At 37.5% G+C, this 17,892-nt stretch overlaps 1 protein-coding gene across 7 annotated transcripts in view; it reads left to right on the forward strand.

Annotated features, from left to right (window-relative positions):
- Positions 1–17,892, forward strand: part of LOC127450871 (histone deacetylase 5-like) — a 144,239-nt gene that overhangs the window by 87,961 nt on the left and 38,386 nt on the right. For 6 of the 7 annotated variants that reach the window (XM_051715311.1, XM_051715313.1, XM_051715306.1 and 3 more), the window contains 4 exons: positions 1,372–1,516; positions 3,183–3,288; positions 7,036–7,169; positions 17,160–17,291. In XM_051715311.1, coding sequence (XP_051571271.1) covers positions 1,372–1,516; positions 3,183–3,288; positions 7,036–7,169; positions 17,160–17,291 — 517 coding nt within the window. The remainder of the gene's footprint in view (positions 1–1,371; positions 1,517–3,182; positions 3,289–7,035; positions 7,170–17,159; positions 17,292–17,892) is intronic. The other variant, XM_051715310.1, reaches the window with a different exon arrangement.

The raw sequence follows: 17,892 nt of genomic DNA on the forward strand, positions 1-17,892 counted from the left end.
TTCACACAAAAAAAATTGGTGTTGTACCCCATTGAACCCTCGAAATGTGGTGTTGTAACCCATTTCAAGTCAAGTCAAGTGGCTTTTATTCTCATTTCAACCATATACAGCTAGTACAGTACACAGTGAAATGAAACAACATTCCTCCAGGACCATGGTGCTACATAAAAACAACATGAAACAACATAAAACAAACACAGAACTACATGAGACTACAAAGAACTGAAAGACCTACACATTTCTACATAAAGTGCATGTGCAAACTTGTGCAAACAGTACAAGACGGTACAATAATTGCTGAAACAGGACAATAGGTACAGTAAGAGACAGTGCAGCGCCGACCAGTACACAGTTCTAGTGTTTTTTTTTGTTGTTTTTTTTGTTTTTTTCATTTAACTCTCATTAGTGTTAAATTAGTGTTAACTTGCTTCATTCGTGAAACAACAGCCAGGTTGTCCTTTATGAATAAATATAATGTCAACATGTTATAAAATGTTTACCCTCAACGTTTATAGGCAAAAACTGAACTGAACGGAAAATTTCAATATTTTGTAAGTTGGAAGGTCAACGTTTTTTGAGAATGACCCATTTGCAATTTGGGTCAGTTCCTCACATAAATCTGTTGTGTGACTTTAGAAAACATGGAACATAGCACATGAGTCATATGGACTACTGTTTACGGACCCAGTTATTCACTTTTGTTGAAAAGTGAAGTACGTTTTAAGGGAGTACACTACAATTGCACATCAATTTTGTCATGAATGATCCAAGAATTGTTACTTTGAGAATGTGGTTAAAGATGCACATTGAGATATGTTGTACTTGTAATAAGTGGTGTTTTATAAAAATAAATTAACTGAATGAATAAAATATTTTTATTTAAAATTAACAAATAAATAATTTTTTTTAATGACATCTTGAGCATAGTCCTTGAAAACCAATAAAAATGTGCTTGAAAAGTCCTTAAAAGTCCTTGAATTTAACTTTGAAGCATCTGAACGAACCCTGATAAGACACATTCTTGCATGTAAAAACAGCTAGCTCAACAGAATGGAACAGAATGCAGGAGTCTCAAGGTTTTTTTTTTTAAGTTTGCCTATTTTTAACTTCCTAAAAACGCAGTGCTGGTGCCATAGTGCTCAAAACACAAGGAAAGACGTAAAGCAAATCACTGCTGTAGCAGCGATGATTTAAAGGGGATACATTTAAAGACGCAGCTTACTGCAAGGGTTTTACTGTGCAAACTGTCTAACAGCTAAAGCACCACCGTTAAAAATATCAAAACTAAGAAAAAACTTGTATGGTCTTATTTTTTGTTGTGTCTGTACACACCATACCTTAACCCTTGACCGCTGACCTCTTCCCGAGCAGCAGCAGCAGGAGATCCTGGCAGCGAAGCGTCAACAGGAGCTGGAGCAGAAGAGAAAGCTGGAACAGCAGCGTCACGAAGAGATGGAGAAACAACGACTGGAACAACAGCTCATCATGCTACGGAACAAAGAGAAAGGCAAAGAGAGTATGCATCTCATTGCATCAATCCATTAGTTTGATGGAAATTTGATAGATCCACTGTAAAATTTCCTTTCCTGTTTCACCGTGTCTTAAACAGACGCGAAGCAACGTGGCACAATCACATCCAATCAGAATATACTTGATGTTTTAAAGGGATAGGTCACCCAAATATGAACCTTTCTTAAGCAGATTTTTAGAAGAATATTTCAGCTCTGTAGGTCTATACAATGCAAGTGAATGGTGATCAGGTGATTTGTAGCTCCAAATCACATACTGGAAACACAGAAGTAATCCATAGGCTTCAGTAGTTAAATCCATATCTTCAGAAGCAATATAATAGGTACAGGTGAGAAACAGTTCAAAATGTAAGTCTTTTTTTTTTTTTTAACTCTAAATCTCCATGTTCAGTTTCACTTTTACATCTGAACGTCACATGTGGTGCCTGTTTAGTTTCACTTACACATCTGAAAGTTAAAGTGGAGATTTAGAGTTAAAAAGGATTTCAATATTTTCCTGTATCTCACCCACACCTATTATATTGCTTCTGAAGAATGCTGCCTTTACGTGATTTTTGGAGCTACAAAGGTCTGATCACCATTCACTTGCATTGCATGGACCTACAGAGCTGAGATTTTCTTCTAAAAATCTTTGTTTGTGTTCTGCTGTAGAAAGAAATTCATACACATCTGAGATGGCATGAGGGTAAAAGTTGTAAGAGTAAATGATGAGAGAATTTTCATTTTTGGGTGAACTATCCCCTTAATGTACAGTTATGGAATGGGATTTTTTTGGACCTACGAGATTTCATTGATACTGCAGAAATAGAAGCCAAGAAATCGACAAACTGACCTGGCGTTAGTAACGGCTGTGGCTGGTAAAAAAAAAATACAAATGCTGTACTTGGAGGAGATTTTATCGCTAGTTGCTTTATCACGTCGCATATCGTTAGGACACTGTGTTACTTACTGTACAAAAAATTCCAGAATTGGGCTCTGTACAGTTTGCAAAAAAAGGAAATAAAACATATAGATAATGTTACTGTTAATTTGTTTGTTGCTATAATTATACACTGCCATGAGTATTCTTTGAATTTCTTTAGGCACAGCAGGCACAAATTGCTCTATCATTTCTTACATTTTGCTATTTACCATTAAATACAACACAGTGCAATGCTAGGCTTTTTGGAGCCACAAAAGAGATTATTTTTAGCAGGGTATGTAGAAATTGTCCATTGCTTTCCACGGGACGCTTTCTACACTGTGCCAGCTGCAGTTTTTAAAAAGTCACTACATTAAAATACACACCTCATTACACAGACCATGCAGCATAACAGAGGTATTTTGAATGGACAGAAATATTGCGCTAGTGAACTTAGTGGTTCCTGTAAGAAAGATCATTGCGGTTTTGCACACCTACCCCCTATCATGATGACAAACCAGTGGTTAATTAGTGGTGCTTGTTAAGACAAGCATCAATATTTCTCATAATTATAGTTATGGGTTTGTTCTAAATCTTTAACCTTAAAGGGTTAGTTCACCAAAAAATGAGTAAAACATTTTAATTCTGAAAAAAAGATGCATTGAAAGTGAATGGTGACTGGGGCTAACATTGTCAACATCTAGTTCTGATTGTCATTCTCTAATTGAATCATTTCTGTCCTCTGCTCTCAGGTGCTATAGCCAGTACTGAGGTCAAATTGAAGCTACAGGAGTTCCTGTTGAGCAAGAAGGAACCTGGCCCCGGTGGACTAAACCATTCCTTCCCTCAGAAGTGCTGGTGAGAGGCACATTTCTATGCCATGTTAAACATACTTTATTCTCAGCCATACTCTTGAGTTGGTAGACCTTGAAAATCAAAGCTAGTTTTAATATTTTGTTTTAAAAAGTGGGTTCATCTGCAGCAATGTGAATATGCTCATGTTATAAGCAAACTTATATTACATGATTACACATTAGGCTGCGTATCTGGGTCTTATCTTCTCTCAAGTTATGGAATTGTGATGGCTGAGGTTTTTAATAGAGTGTGTACAGTATACATTTGTGCTCAAAAGTTTGCATACCCTGGCAGAAATTGTGAAATTTTGGCATTGATTTGAAAATATGACTGATCATGCAAAAAAACTGTATTTTATTTAAGGGTAGTGATCATATGAAGCCATTTATTATCACATAGTTGTCTGGCTCCTTTTTAAATCATAATGATAACAGAAATCACCCAAATGGCCCTGATCAAAAGTTTACATACCCTTGAATGTTTGGGCTTGTTTAAATGGCAATTAAAGGTTAATTTCCCACACCTGTGACTTTTTAAATTGCAATTAGTGTCTGTGTATAAATAGTCAATGAGTTTGTTAGCTCTCACATGGATGCACTGAGCAGGCTAGATACTGAGCCATGGAGAGCAGAAAAGAGCTGTCAAAAGACCTGCGTAACAAGGTAATGGAACTTTATAAAGATGGAAAAGGATATAAAAAGATATCCAGAGCCTTGAAAATGCCAGTCAGTACTGTTCAATCATTTTTTAACCCTCTGGGATCTGAGGGTGTTTTGGACCCTGGAGAAGTTTTGACATGCCTTGACATTTGTGCTTTTTTCAGTTGCTTAAAAACATATTAATGGCTAAAGTCTGATAACACTGTATTCAGCACAAACTGGGCTACAATAATATGTGAGCAACATGTATGTACATGTTTGTATTTTTGAGAAAATAACGTTTATGCGTGGTTTTTGAAAAAACAGAAATTTTAAGTCACTGAAATAAGGCCATGTAACACATACTAAACATTTGTTCACAAGGCTTTTGAGAACTTGATCTTGTAGCCTAGAATTTTTGCTATAAAATGATATGAAAACCATCCTGATCACTCATTCATACAAAACAATGTAGTCATTTAACTTTTGTAAGACACTTTTATTGTCAGAAAGGCCATATGCGAGGAGGCGTGGATGATCATGAATATTGATATAATTCACACCTGAGGAGACAAAGACCCCTCTCCTGAGAGAGAATGAATGTTTGTAGCTTATTCACAAAATCAAGTTTAAGTTAAAAGAAGTAATCTGACTATACATTTTCTTTACATAAAGACTTTAGATCTACACTACCATTTAAAAGTTTTAGATCTGTAAGATTTTTTAATGTTTTTAAAAGAAGTCTTTTCTGCTCACCAAGGCTGCATTTATTTGATCCAAAATACAGCAAAAACAGTGATATTGTGAAATATTTTTACAATTTAAAATAACTTTTCTATTTGAATATATTGTAAAATGCAATTTATTCCTGTGATCAAAGCTGAATTTTCAGCATCATTACTGCAGTCTTCAGTGTCACATGATCCTTCAGAAATCATTCTAATATGCTGATTTTCTAATATGGGCATATTTACAGCACATTTTACACATTTACACCCGAACAGATATTTGCAAGCACAAGCTTTGTTGATGATAATGAGGCAGCATAAACACTAGTTAAAATATAATCTAAACATTCATGTTATTTTATATCATATTACATATCATATTTATATCATACAGCATACAATTTAAATACCTGCTTTAGCCGAAACAACATTTAAATGTAACTAAACCTTGCCTATTAGGACATATTTCAAATGTCAATACTCTGAATACTGGCTGGCAAGTCTGGAAATAGTCCAACTAGTAAAATATGTACATGTTTATATAAAATAGCATGTCAACTAATGTAAGTAAAGACTTATTCATCCGAAATTGTATCCTCGACTGGATCAAATCACTCTTCAAACATTGTCGGAATCCCGCTCTTCTTCTGAGGAAAATGTGAACTCTTCATCACTATCTAGGACCATCTGTAGAGCTTCCTCACCTGTGTAGTGTGCCATCTTCCAAACGCGCAGGAAAGTGACTGAATCTGATGATGAACTTGATGTTTTTAAGGCACTGTTGGGGGCGTTTACCATTTGCATTGATCGTCTCAGCACATTACTGTATGAATAGCGCGCTCTGCTGGTGGTTGTGATCTCATTAGGGATAATTAGGTGAGCCAAGAGAAACTGTACATCCCTTTGTTTCATACAGATTACATTGCAGGAGAATATTTGTTTTAAATTTGAATTCTTTTATTTAAAAGTAGACATTTTATGCTTTCTTTAGACATATGTTTCATGTTTGTGTGATAAATATTCGTGGAGTTTCAGTTCATTTTTGTGACGTGTTTCAGAAAGATGCTTAGACAGAGACGGCTGAAAGCGCAGCCTGTTTATTTTCTTTATTTTACAAAAGCACAAGGTTTTGTTGTTATTGTGAGTTTTCACAAATAAAAGTAGACCCTTATAGTTTCTAATGATGTCTTACACTTATCTGTATGCCCAAAAATGACGGAGTATTTTAAGTTGTTTCCGCTGTTATGAGAAAAAAATCCAGCAGGACGTGCCGGCGCGTCTGTCGACCCCAGAGGGTTAAGAAGTGGAAAATTCGGGGATCTCTTGATACCAAGCCAAGGTCAGGTACACCACGAAAGATTTCAGCCACAACTGCCAGAAGAATTGTTCGGGATACAAAGAAAAACCCACAGGTAACCTCCGGAGAAATACAGGCTGCTCTGGAAAAAGACGGTGTGGTTGTTTCAAGGAGCACAATACGACGATACTTGAACAAAAATGAGCTGCATGGTCGAGTTGCCAGAAAGAAGCCTTTACTGTGCCAATGCCACAAAAAAGCCTGGTTACAATATGCCCGACAACACCTTGACATGCCTCACAGCTTCTGGCACACTGTAATTTGGAGTGACGAGACCAAAATAGAACTTTATGGTCACAACCATAAAGTGAAAAGAATACCATCCCCACTGTGAAGCCTGGTGGTGGCTCACTGATGTTTTGGGGGTGTGTGAGCTCTAAAGGAACAGGGAATCTTGTGAAAATTGATGGCAAGATGAATGCAGCATCTTATCAGAAAATACTGGCAGACAGTTTGCATTCTTCTGCATGAAAGCTGCGGATGGGATGCTCTTGGACTTTCCAGCACGACAATGACCCTAAGCACAAGGCCAAGTTGACACTCCAGTGGTTACAGCAGAAAAAGGTGAAGGTTCTGGATTGGCCATTATCATCGAGCCACTCTGGGGAGATCTCAATCGTGCGGTTCATGCAAGACGACCAAAGACTTTGCATGACCTGGAGGCATTTTGCCAAGACGAATGGGCAGCTATACCACCTGCAAGAATTTGGGGCCTCATAGACAACTATTACAAAAGACTGCACACTGTCATTGGTGCTAAAGGGGGCAGTACACAGTATTAAGAACTAAGGGTATGCAGACTTTTGAACAGGGGTCATTTCATTTTTTTCTTTGTTGCCATGTTTTGTTTTATGATTGTGCCATTCTGTTATAACCTACAGTTGAATATGAATCCCATAAGAAATAAAAGAAATGTGTTTTGCCTGCTCACTCATGTTTTCTTTAAAAATGGTACATATATTACCAATTCTCCAAGGGTATGCAAACTTTTGAGCACAACTGTATGTATGTGTGTGGTTTTTTGAAGGGGGGGTCACCATACGTCCATGGAGCAGAGCTCCCCTCCGCAGAGCAACACACCAGGAACGCCCCCCTCCTACAAACTCCCTCCACTGCTGGGGGCTTATGAGGGCAAAGATGACTTCCCTCTCCGTAAGACCGGTGAGTACACCTGCATATCCTGTTTTAATTTTGTCTGTTGGCAGAACATTCCACCTTTTAGAAAAGCTCCCTTTGACTGATTGAATTTTTGGCATTGAACATTTAAGTGCCAGTGATGATGTCATAATGGTTTTGGAATACCTGATGATGTCACAATGGCCTGCTTGCTTTAGCTGCTGATGTCAGCTCTCCATCTGAAAACCACTCCTCTGGCTTTCTTCTCTCTCTGGGAATCATTTTACCAAAAACTTTCAACTGTATTCTTTTGCAACCTTGCAGACAATGCTGTTTTCTTTCAGGGAATGTAAATGTAGTTTTACATTAATAATTTCAATTATGAGTAATAATTTGACACCGTATTGTAAGGTGTTAACAGATTGAATAAAAACAAGTGTGTCTGTTTGTTTGTGAGCGTGTAAATGTCACAGCATTATTTTTCTTCTGCTTTGAGCTGTTCAACAGTGCGGGGGTATGCAGAGGTATCACACAAAGCAGTGTAAGGTGTCTGTGTGTGTGTGTGTGTGTGTACAGGGATTGAGGCTCTTCGGTGAGGAGTCTGCAGGTGTGAGTCATAATGAGTCATCGGACCCACAGACTTACACACACACACACACTGGTCATCTTTTCACCCTCACAGCCCTCAGCCATACACTTATAAATACACATACTCTTATACACCCACACAGATTCAGTCAGTCTGTGCTCCTACACACACACACACACACACACACACATCTGCTATCTGCTTTTTACAAACAGCTATCTTTTAATCTGTCACACCTATGCTGCTTTATAAAGCTCTCTATAATAGAACTGACGCACATATGCGATCCAGTGGATGGGGCATGCACACACACACACACACACACACACACTCTGGCTTGCAACAGAGACTTTAGCACACAGATAAAGTGATGTGTATTAGTGCTAGGGCTGAGTGATATATTGAATATTTACAATGATTTTCCTGGTGATACGAAATTAAGCAGCATCATGAATATCGCAACGTTTTTAATGTCCTCTTTATTTGCTTATTAAGTTTCCTAAACAGTGTGTCATTCTCATTTTTCTAGTTTTCGTGATCCTTTCTTGTCTCGTGACTTACAAATATGTGAGTGTTCAGAAAGAGATGTTTTAATAGCACCTCTGAATTAAATCTCAAGTTCAATTTCCATGAATCAGTTCAAACTGTCTGTTTCAAGCAATCAGTTAAAAAATTATTCAACAATTAATTAGCATCAACTCAAAATTCCTCAAAAATGTTCCTTGGTGCATACAAATAAATGATTAAAAGTCATTCTTCCTTCTTCATTTAGTGAAAAACAGTGTGGAAAACATGCCTTGATTATTATTTTTTCCCCTAGTATTTTAAATTTTTTTGTAATTTAACATTTTGAGTCTAATTTGCAACTGTTATTTTTAGAAATATTAATTAAAATATTAAATAGATCGTAATATTTAAAGCTTGTAAGTGGAAATTTGGTAACTCTTTACATTAAGGTTCCATTAGTTAACATTATAAATAATAAATAGATAATAAATACAATTGTTCATGTTAGTTCATAGTGCATTAACTAATGTTAACAAATACAACTTTTGATTTTAATGTGTTAGTATATGTTGAAATTATCATGAACCAAGATTAATAAATGCTGTAGAAGTATTGTTTGTTGTTAGTTCATGTTGTGAACTAATTTTAACAAATGAAACCTTTTTGGGTAATCTTGATTAATAATAATTTCAACATACAGTTGGAGTCAGAAGTTTACATACACTTAGGTTGAAGTCATCAAAACTCATTTTTTAACCACTACACAGATTTCATATTAGCAAACTATAGATTTGGCAAGTCGTTTAGGACATCTACTTTGTGCATGACATGAGTAATTTTTCCAACAATTGTTTACAGACAGATTGTTTCACTTTTAATTGACTATATCACAATTCCAGTGGGCCAGAAGTTTACATACACTTAGTTAACTGAGCCTTTAAGCAGCTTGGAAAAATTCCAGAAAATGATGTCAAGCCTTTAGGCAATTAGCCAATTAGCTTCTGATAGGCTAATTGGAGTCAATTGGAAGTGTACCTGTTAATGTATTTTAAGGCCTACCTTCAAACTCAGTGCCTCTTTGCTTGACATCATGGGATAATCAAAAGAAATCAGTCAAGACCTCAGAAAAAAATTGTGGACCTCCACAAGTCTGGTTCATCCTTGGGAGCAATTTCCAAACACCTGAAGATACAACGTTCATCTGTACAAACAATAGTATGCAAGTATAAACACCATGGGACCACGCAGCCATCATACCGCTCAGGAAGGAGACACATTCTGTCACCTAGAGATGAACGTAGTTTGGTGTGAAAAGTGCAAATCAATCCCAGAACAATAGCAAAGATGCTGGAGGAAATAGGTAGACAAGTATCTGTATCCACAGTAAAATGAGTCCTATATCGACATAACCTGAAAGGCTGCTCAGCAAGGAAGAAGCCACTGCTCCAAAACCAACATAAAAAAAGCCAGACTACAGTTTGTATGGAAATAAATTCATGACTAAAGTCTTTGAAGCATAAAAGAAAGTTAAATTGCTCTAATCGAAAAAAGAAATGCATTGTATTATCAGTGCTTGCATTTAAATGCGTTGAATTTACAGTGCTTGCGTTTAAATGAATGAATAAATTAATTTATTTGTTGTTTATACTTTCATTAGAATTAAATAATATATTTTGGGTATGGTTTATGATTAGCATTGACATAAAATATTTTGGGTATGGTTTATGATTAGCATTGATGACGTCAACCATTGAATTTAGTTAATTTTAAAATTAGGTTTCATTTTGCAGTTTATTTTAACCTGGCAAACCTACTTGTGCACTCAAATGCTCCCAAGCCCTGGCTTTCAAATAATGGCTGGGTTTCCAGAAGCACTAAGTAGAATGTTAGCAGCACTTAAGTAGTGCTTAATTTCTAAGGTGCATTTCCCAAAAGCATCGTTATCAAAATAGTTTGTAAAAACCTTCATAAAATAACGAGAGCTTTGAACCGCTCTTAAATCCATTAAATTCAACTTAAACATATTTTTCTGGCATCTTTCACAGTTTATCAAAGACAATATGACAATTGTAATGGCAATAGAAAGATGATATGTTCTTATTAAACTGATTATTTAAGAAGACAAATGTGAGTAATGTGACAACGCAGTTTGAAACTTAAATAAATATGCCTAAATAAATAATTAAAATATGGTTAACAGAGGAGATTAGATCGAGAGTGTGCAATGAGAGATTCCCTCTTTCTCTCTTCATCCTCCTCCTCTTCTTTCTTCCTCCAGTGGCTGGTTCAAATCGGCTCACCTATAGTCTTTTCACAAGGCAGTAACAAATTGCATGCTGCATAATGGCAGTAAGGCTACAAGTACCCTGTACCTTGATCTCTAACCAGATGATCTATTAATATTTAGACAGGTCTATGAGTAGTTCAATACTGATGCCAGTCATTTATAATCCTGTTTTGTGTGCATTTGTTCAGTTTCCAGCCAAAAACTTTAGGCTACATGAGAACCCCTTATGATTCACATCGTGAACATTCACGTTACATGCATTTATTGCGTCATTAATGAAAATCTCTATGATTGAGCATCAATACATCTGAAACACTGTCTTACTAAAGCCACCATTATTTCTTCAGTTCAGTTCTGTAATAGTTAGGTAATAAATTTCGGCACCTCCACAAGGTTACAAACAACTGCATGTTTGTCAGTATTTCCACCTTATTTTCATCTTGAGAAGAAAAACACCTGGACATACTGGCCAAAATGATCAGCACCTTTGGACTGGACAGCTCCCATACTGAAGCACTTAAGTTCTACTTTATAATGAGCGATCTACGTGCTGGTTTGGGAAACAGGTGTTACTCCATCGTAAAATAATGAACAACGTTAGTTAAGATGATCGTTAAAGCTTAAGTTGCAACATTATCGGGAACCCCAGCCATTGTTTATTAAGATGATCTTAGCTCTGTATGATTACTCCAAAGCATTAAATCCACGAGCATTTTCAAGTTCTACTTAAGTTACGATGACTTTGGGAAATGGTAGGCAAAACTAAGATGAATCGTAAGATGTATTGTACGATCTAGGCTTACGATGCTTTTGGGAAACAAGGCCCAGAGCTGCACAGGGCGCTCACACCTTCAATTAAAAATGTGCGATTAGAAATTTGAACCCATTGACATGTGAGCGATAATCTTTGTTTCTATCTTGGAAAATCCACAAATGTAGCATATTGACAGCATTGCAACAAAGAACTTGTAAAATGCGTCTGATGTCTACTTTGCTATCGCAACATTTAGGACACGTCTTCTGGGTGGAGGAAATGGGCATTTTCCAAACTGTATTTTTGCGCCCTTGAAGTGCACTTAAGGAAGGGGATGCCACTCGAAGTGTCATTCCAAATAAAAGTAAGAAAGTTTATTTTTTCACAAAGGGCATAGACTTTTAGTGAAGGGTGCATTCAAACTGTAATGTCATGCTCTCTTTAGAGATCCCACATCAAGAGCTTTGTCCTTAGTAAGTGAGTAGGGCATGAACACTTCTGATTGGAATTCGCCCAATGTTCCCTCTGCGCTGCGGAACAGCAAATCATATTAATGATCTGTGACGAGGAAGAGGGCGTGGCCAGGCCGTGATGGGGGGCTTGGCCTCCTTGCCCGTCCTTTATGTGTTACATTGGTGCTGAAACCCAGGATGGGAACAGGGGTACAGGACCAACCGGAACAGGCAGGGCAAAACATGACTGACAGGATACATGAACACGACTGAAAACAAGACGAACTGACCCCAAAGGACCCAGCAGAGGCCACCATGGCCATTTTTCTTTTCCCCTCTCCCTCCTAAGAGGCCAACAGCATCTGGCGATCAGCCGAGATTGCCCAACTCCGCTCTCTCCGGGAAGCAGAGGGCGATGTCAGAGACTTCACCTCCAGGTTCCTGATTGTGGCAGACAAGATGGGTTACTCTGAGGCTGAGCTAAGGGATCTGTTTAACGTATGCCTTAAGGACCCTCTTGGAACCTGGGAGATGAAAGGGCTGGGGCCCATCCCCTTCTGGGATATTGTGGGCTACGTCCATCACTGTAAGGAGTGGATTACCCCGCAGTACAGGCAGCTCTCCCACACTGGCCATTCTATCATTCCAGTCGTAGACTGCCAAGCCCCCAGTCGTTCCCGAACCCAGACGAGGAGGAGGAGAAGGGCACCTTCTCAGTCGCTGCCAGCGTTTCCAGCCACGAAGGCTGTTCCCCTGCTGCCGCTGCCGACACCCAGAGCCACGAAGTCTATTCCCCTGCTGCTGCTGATCAGCTGATTCAGCACCGGCCGTGCTCCATCACGGCCCGGCCACACCCTTCTCCTCATCATCACGATATCTAACATTGTACCATGGTGAAAACTGAGCCTTGTTTTTTTTTTTTTTTTTTTTTCTGAACTACATCAATATCTGCGTATTAATGTCCGATGCTGAAGTAAATAAAATAAAAAAAACAAGGACTTCTACACAGTCGAGGATTTTTAAAATCAGAAATGTATTGACATAATAAACATTCAAATAATCTTATCTATGCTAACATTATATTAATTTCTAGCAGAGACATCTCTGCCTATCTTCATTTGTAAAAGTTAAAGCTCAGTTTTCAGCTTTTCTAATGTTAGAAAAAAAAAAAAAAAAAAACATGTTCCTGGGATAGACTCCAGTACCTTCGCAACCTTAAATAGGATAAGTGGGAATAAATTAATGTGAATTTTTTTTACAACAAAAAATAATATAGGCTGAGTTTCCCAATAACAAGGTGCAACATAAACTTTTATGGTCATCTTAATTAAAGCCGCTTGTTATTTTACATAGAGAACGCCTGTTTCCCAAAACAGCACTTAGATTCTCGTTATAAATTTTGAACTTAAATGCTTCGTTACAGGAGCTATCCAGTCCAACGCTGAAACCTTGGCCAATATGTCTAGGAGTTTGTGTTCTCAACATGACAATAATGCAGAAATACTAACAAGCATGGAAATTATATGTAACCTTGTCGAGATGCCGAAAGTTAATGACAATCACTGCATTTAATAAAAAAAATAATTATGACTTTGGTAAGATGGGGATTCAGATTGATACTCAACTTTATAGGGATTAATGATAGAAATGCATGTTTGTGAATGCACGCAATGTGAATCATAATAAAGGGCTCTATTGTAGCCAAAAGTTTTTTTTTATTTTGCTGGAAACTGAATGCAAACGGTATTGTCATTTTTCTGTTTCATAAAATGCATCACACATTTATTTATTTTCCTAAATTAAGTTTTTGAATCAGTGAATGTAAAACCTGGTGCAGTACTTTTTGTCAGTTAGTGCAAATTGTCTCTTCATTTACCTGTGCATTTGTCTTCTGGATTTTGGAAAATAATTATGTAATTATGTTTTAAAATAATAAAGTATTTGTTAAAGTAAAGTATTAAACATTCCTTATTCTCCGATAAACTGTGAAACATGCGAGAAAGATACATTTAAATTGCACTTATGACTTTAGAGTGGTTCAAAGGCCTTGTTAATTTACAAAGTTTTTACATTACTACTTTGATAGCGATGCTTTTTGGGAAACGCGCCATAGAGATTAAGTGCTACTTTAGTGATACTAACGTTAAACTTAGTGCCACAGGAAATCCAGCCATGGACAAATAAGTGAAATGAGACAAAAAAGCTTCCAATTAGGGACCAGTCACCCTACTACATTACACGTAGGCTAAGAAATGTTGCATGCAGATGTGAGGGACATCAATAGGCTATTTCTAAAACAGACAACTAATATTTCTCTAGCAAACGTAGGTTGCAGAACCCATGCCTACGCAGAAGAAAGTTGGCAGGAAGCCCTGTCTAGACCCTTCCCTGACTAGTACGGTTTGTGTCACAGGCATTCCTTAGTCCGGTTGTTTGATGAGAGAGAGATAATATGTAGTTGCAATAAAAGTTGAGCAGCGGTGGATAATTATTCTGTTGCATGGCATTGAGGAACTGATGATGAAGTGGGTTGACCAATGAGTGGAAAGATGCGTTTCATGCCCACCCACATGTGCAAATCAAATATTTATCTATTTTTTACCCATGAACAATTTTGAAAAACAAACTATCAAAACGTACACGGCTGTAGTCTCTACCTGTAGCTTTTTCTTCAGCAGTCAACAACCGATTGCATTGCACCACTAACTGGTTAGAACGAATAGCATCAGGTTGAGATTGTGCATCGGTACTCTGCTGCTTTTCCTGCAGTTCCCAGATGTAGAAGGTTGAATTTCCAACTGAATTTGAACCAATGAATTTGAGGAAGCAAATTTTGTTAAGCGAAATAGAACGGGCTGAATTTGACCTGTCGACAAATCTAGATGGTATTTTCAAATGAACTGAATATTTTGGAAATGAACTTGGTGGTGAATATTTATTGTTGAATTTTTAATAATGAAATGAGTTGTGAAATGTTTCCAAATTAAATATTCAATGCTTAAAAATACAACAATGTTAAATTTTAGCCTCCCAAAATGCAAGCACTGTAAATGCAACACATTTAAATGCAAGCACTGTAAATTCAACGCATTTAAATGCAAGCACTGATAATACAATGCATTTATTTTTTCGATTAGAGCAATTCAACATGCTTTTATGCTTCAAAGACTTCATACATTAATTTACTTTCATAAGTTTGCAAGTGCATATGGGGACAAAGATCTTACTTTTTGGAGAAATGTCCTCTGGTCTGATGAAACAAAAATTAAACTGTTTGTCCATAATGACCATCATTATGTTTGAAGGAAAAAGAGTGAGGCTTGCAAGCCGAAGAACACCATCCCAACTGTGAGGCATGGGGGTGGCAGCATCATGTTGTGGGGGTGCTTTGCTGCAAGGAGGAGCTGGTGCACTTCACAAAATGGATGGCATCATGAGGAAGGAAGATTATGTGGATATATTGAAGCAACATTTCAAGACATCAGCCAGGAAGTTATAGCTCGGTCAAAAATGGGTCTTCCAAATGGACAATGACCCCAAGCATACCTCCAAAGTTGTGGCAAAATGTCTTAAGGACAACAAAGTCAAGGTATTGGATTGGCCATCACAAAGCCGTGACCTCAGTCCGATAGAAAATTTGTGGGCAGAACTGAAAAAGCGTGTGCGAGCAAGGAGGCCTCCAAACCTGACTCGGTTACACCAGTTCTGTCTGGAGGAATGGGCCAAAATTCCAGCAACTTATTGTAAGAAGCTTGTGGAAGGCTACCCAAAACGATTGACCCAAGTTAAACAATTTAAAGGCAATGCTACCAAATACTAACAAAGTGTATGTAAACTTCTGACCCACTGGGAATGTGATGAAAGAAATAAAAGCTGAAATAAATAATTCTCTCTACTATTATTCTGACATTTCACATTCTTAAAATAAAGTAGTGATCCTAACTGACCCAAGACAGGGAATGTTTTCTACGATTAAATGTCAGGAATTGTGAAAAACTGAGTTTAAATGTATTTGGCTAAGGTGTATGTCAACTTCTGACTTCAACTATATACATTATTCAAATGAAAAGTTGTATATGTTAAAATTAGTTAATGCATTATGAACTAAGAATGAACAATTGTATTTTGATAAAATAACATTAACCAATATTAATAAATGCTGGAAAGAAATATATTGTTTTTATTGTTGGTTCATGAAACATAATACATTAACTAATAGTAACAAATGGAACCTTATTGTAAAGTGTTACCAAAAAATACACAAATGTCAAAATATATATTGAATACTTTCAAAAAACCTGAAAAATATCAAGATCTAAGTATTTTTAGCTTTATCACCCAGCCCAAGTGTGCGCAAGTAACCGCAGACAGGTCTGTTACCGTAGGCGTAACGCTTACTCCACATTACAAGTGTTTTGGCAACACTCGACAGCAATCTCCTTACATAATGTGACCTCAGTTGGTGTTTATCTTTTCATGCATTATCACCCCTTCTCCCCCCTGTCTCAAACTTTTATTTTAAATCTAATTAAATCCATACTAAAGCCACTGATAGCATTAGGGCTAAAGTCCTCTCTGCTCTATAGGTCTAGGAAGTGACGCACAAACCGGCCTAAAAAAACACAGGGCTCGGTCAAGCCGCATTACACAGGCCGTGTTTGGATAATTGTCCCAATTTCTTTGTTTCTTTTTTGAAACAGTGAAATCCCATTTTAGTTCAATTAGTTTAATTTGGCCCGTCATCTCCGGAATCAACACAGATAAAATGGGCACACAGTAAATATAGCTGTTATCTGTAGCACTCTGTGCATGGACGAGTAAAAGAGAGAGGGAGAGAGAGAGATGGATTGCTATCCATGGTCCTGATGCACAAGAGAGACTGGTCCAATGCCTTATTAGTGGTGTATGCTAGGACAAGCATCACTATTATTATTGCTTAAACTTACAGTAGGGTTAGGGATTTGAACAAGCCTCTAACCCCAAGTATTAAACTGTGGCACATATTTCCTGCACCATCATACCAACATGAATGATATCGCAAATCATGCAGCTTAAGGAGAGTTGCACTATTACTTTTGTGATCAGCCTTAAAAATATTTCCTGCCGGACATTAAAAACTCATAGATGTCCATTAAAGGAGGGAAACGAGCCATATCGAGGGACTTGGGGTGGGCTCTTTGGACTTGGGCCAGCAACCATCCAGCTCACCCTAGAAACCACCAAGCCACGCCCTAGCAACCACTCAGAACACAGTAGCAACCACATGGTAATGCAATAAAATCCACTCTGAACACCTCAGAAACTGTATAGCAAGTTTGCAACCCACTGACCATCCATAACACCCTTGCATCCAGGCAATGAGTTTTACACAGGCAAGCAGTACTCACATTTTCTTAAGAAAAAATAAACATCTAGTTAATATATTCTCTCTTTTTCTCTCTTTCAGCTTCTGAGCCCAATCTGAAGGTACGTTCACGGTTAAAACAGAAGGTGGCTGAGAGGAGGAGCAGCCCACTGCTCAGACGGAAAGACGGTACCGTGATCAGCACCTTCAAGAAAAGAGCAATCGAGATATCAGGTGAACAGTTTGTGAGAAAGCAACACTGCTTGCAGAACCCTCAGGCATATTTAGTGTTGTTTGTGTAAGGCCCAAAGATAAATGTAATTAAAATGTAACCCCTGCACATGTGGTGAAAAGGTAACCTAGCAGGTTTGGAAAAGACCAGTGAAGTGATCTTCACTGATTGTCAACAACAAATTTTTTTAGCTTTGCAAAACAGTGAGTTTATATGGAAGATGCAGTCCTGAAGTTTTAACAGCATCTGAGGTGTGTACAAAAATTAGCCTGTGAAATGCTAACTGTGAACACTTGCAAACAAAAATAACAAGCACATGCTATTGTGTGATTTCTGTGCTGTTAATACAAACCTAGTTTGGAGGAAGGGAAAAAAGTCTTGAAGCATACAACATTAGTGGTGGTTATCGCCAATGCCGATGCCAGTCTCTAAAAAGCAGTGTGGCTGATTTTAGAAGTAAATGTAGATATACAGTATATAGACAATTTAAATATAGCAAAAATATGCACACAAAATTGCTGACTTTTAAGTTTATTTTACACAAGGTTTACTCAAAATCCACTTATTATTTCAAAACAAAAAATGTCCATTATCCAATAACAA

Source organism: Myxocyprinus asiaticus, chromosome 13, assembly GCF_019703515.2.
Source record: "Myxocyprinus asiaticus isolate MX2 ecotype Aquarium Trade chromosome 13, UBuf_Myxa_2, whole genome shotgun sequence".
Classification (NCBI taxonomy): Eukaryota; Metazoa; Chordata; class Actinopteri; order Cypriniformes; family Catostomidae; genus Myxocyprinus; species Myxocyprinus asiaticus.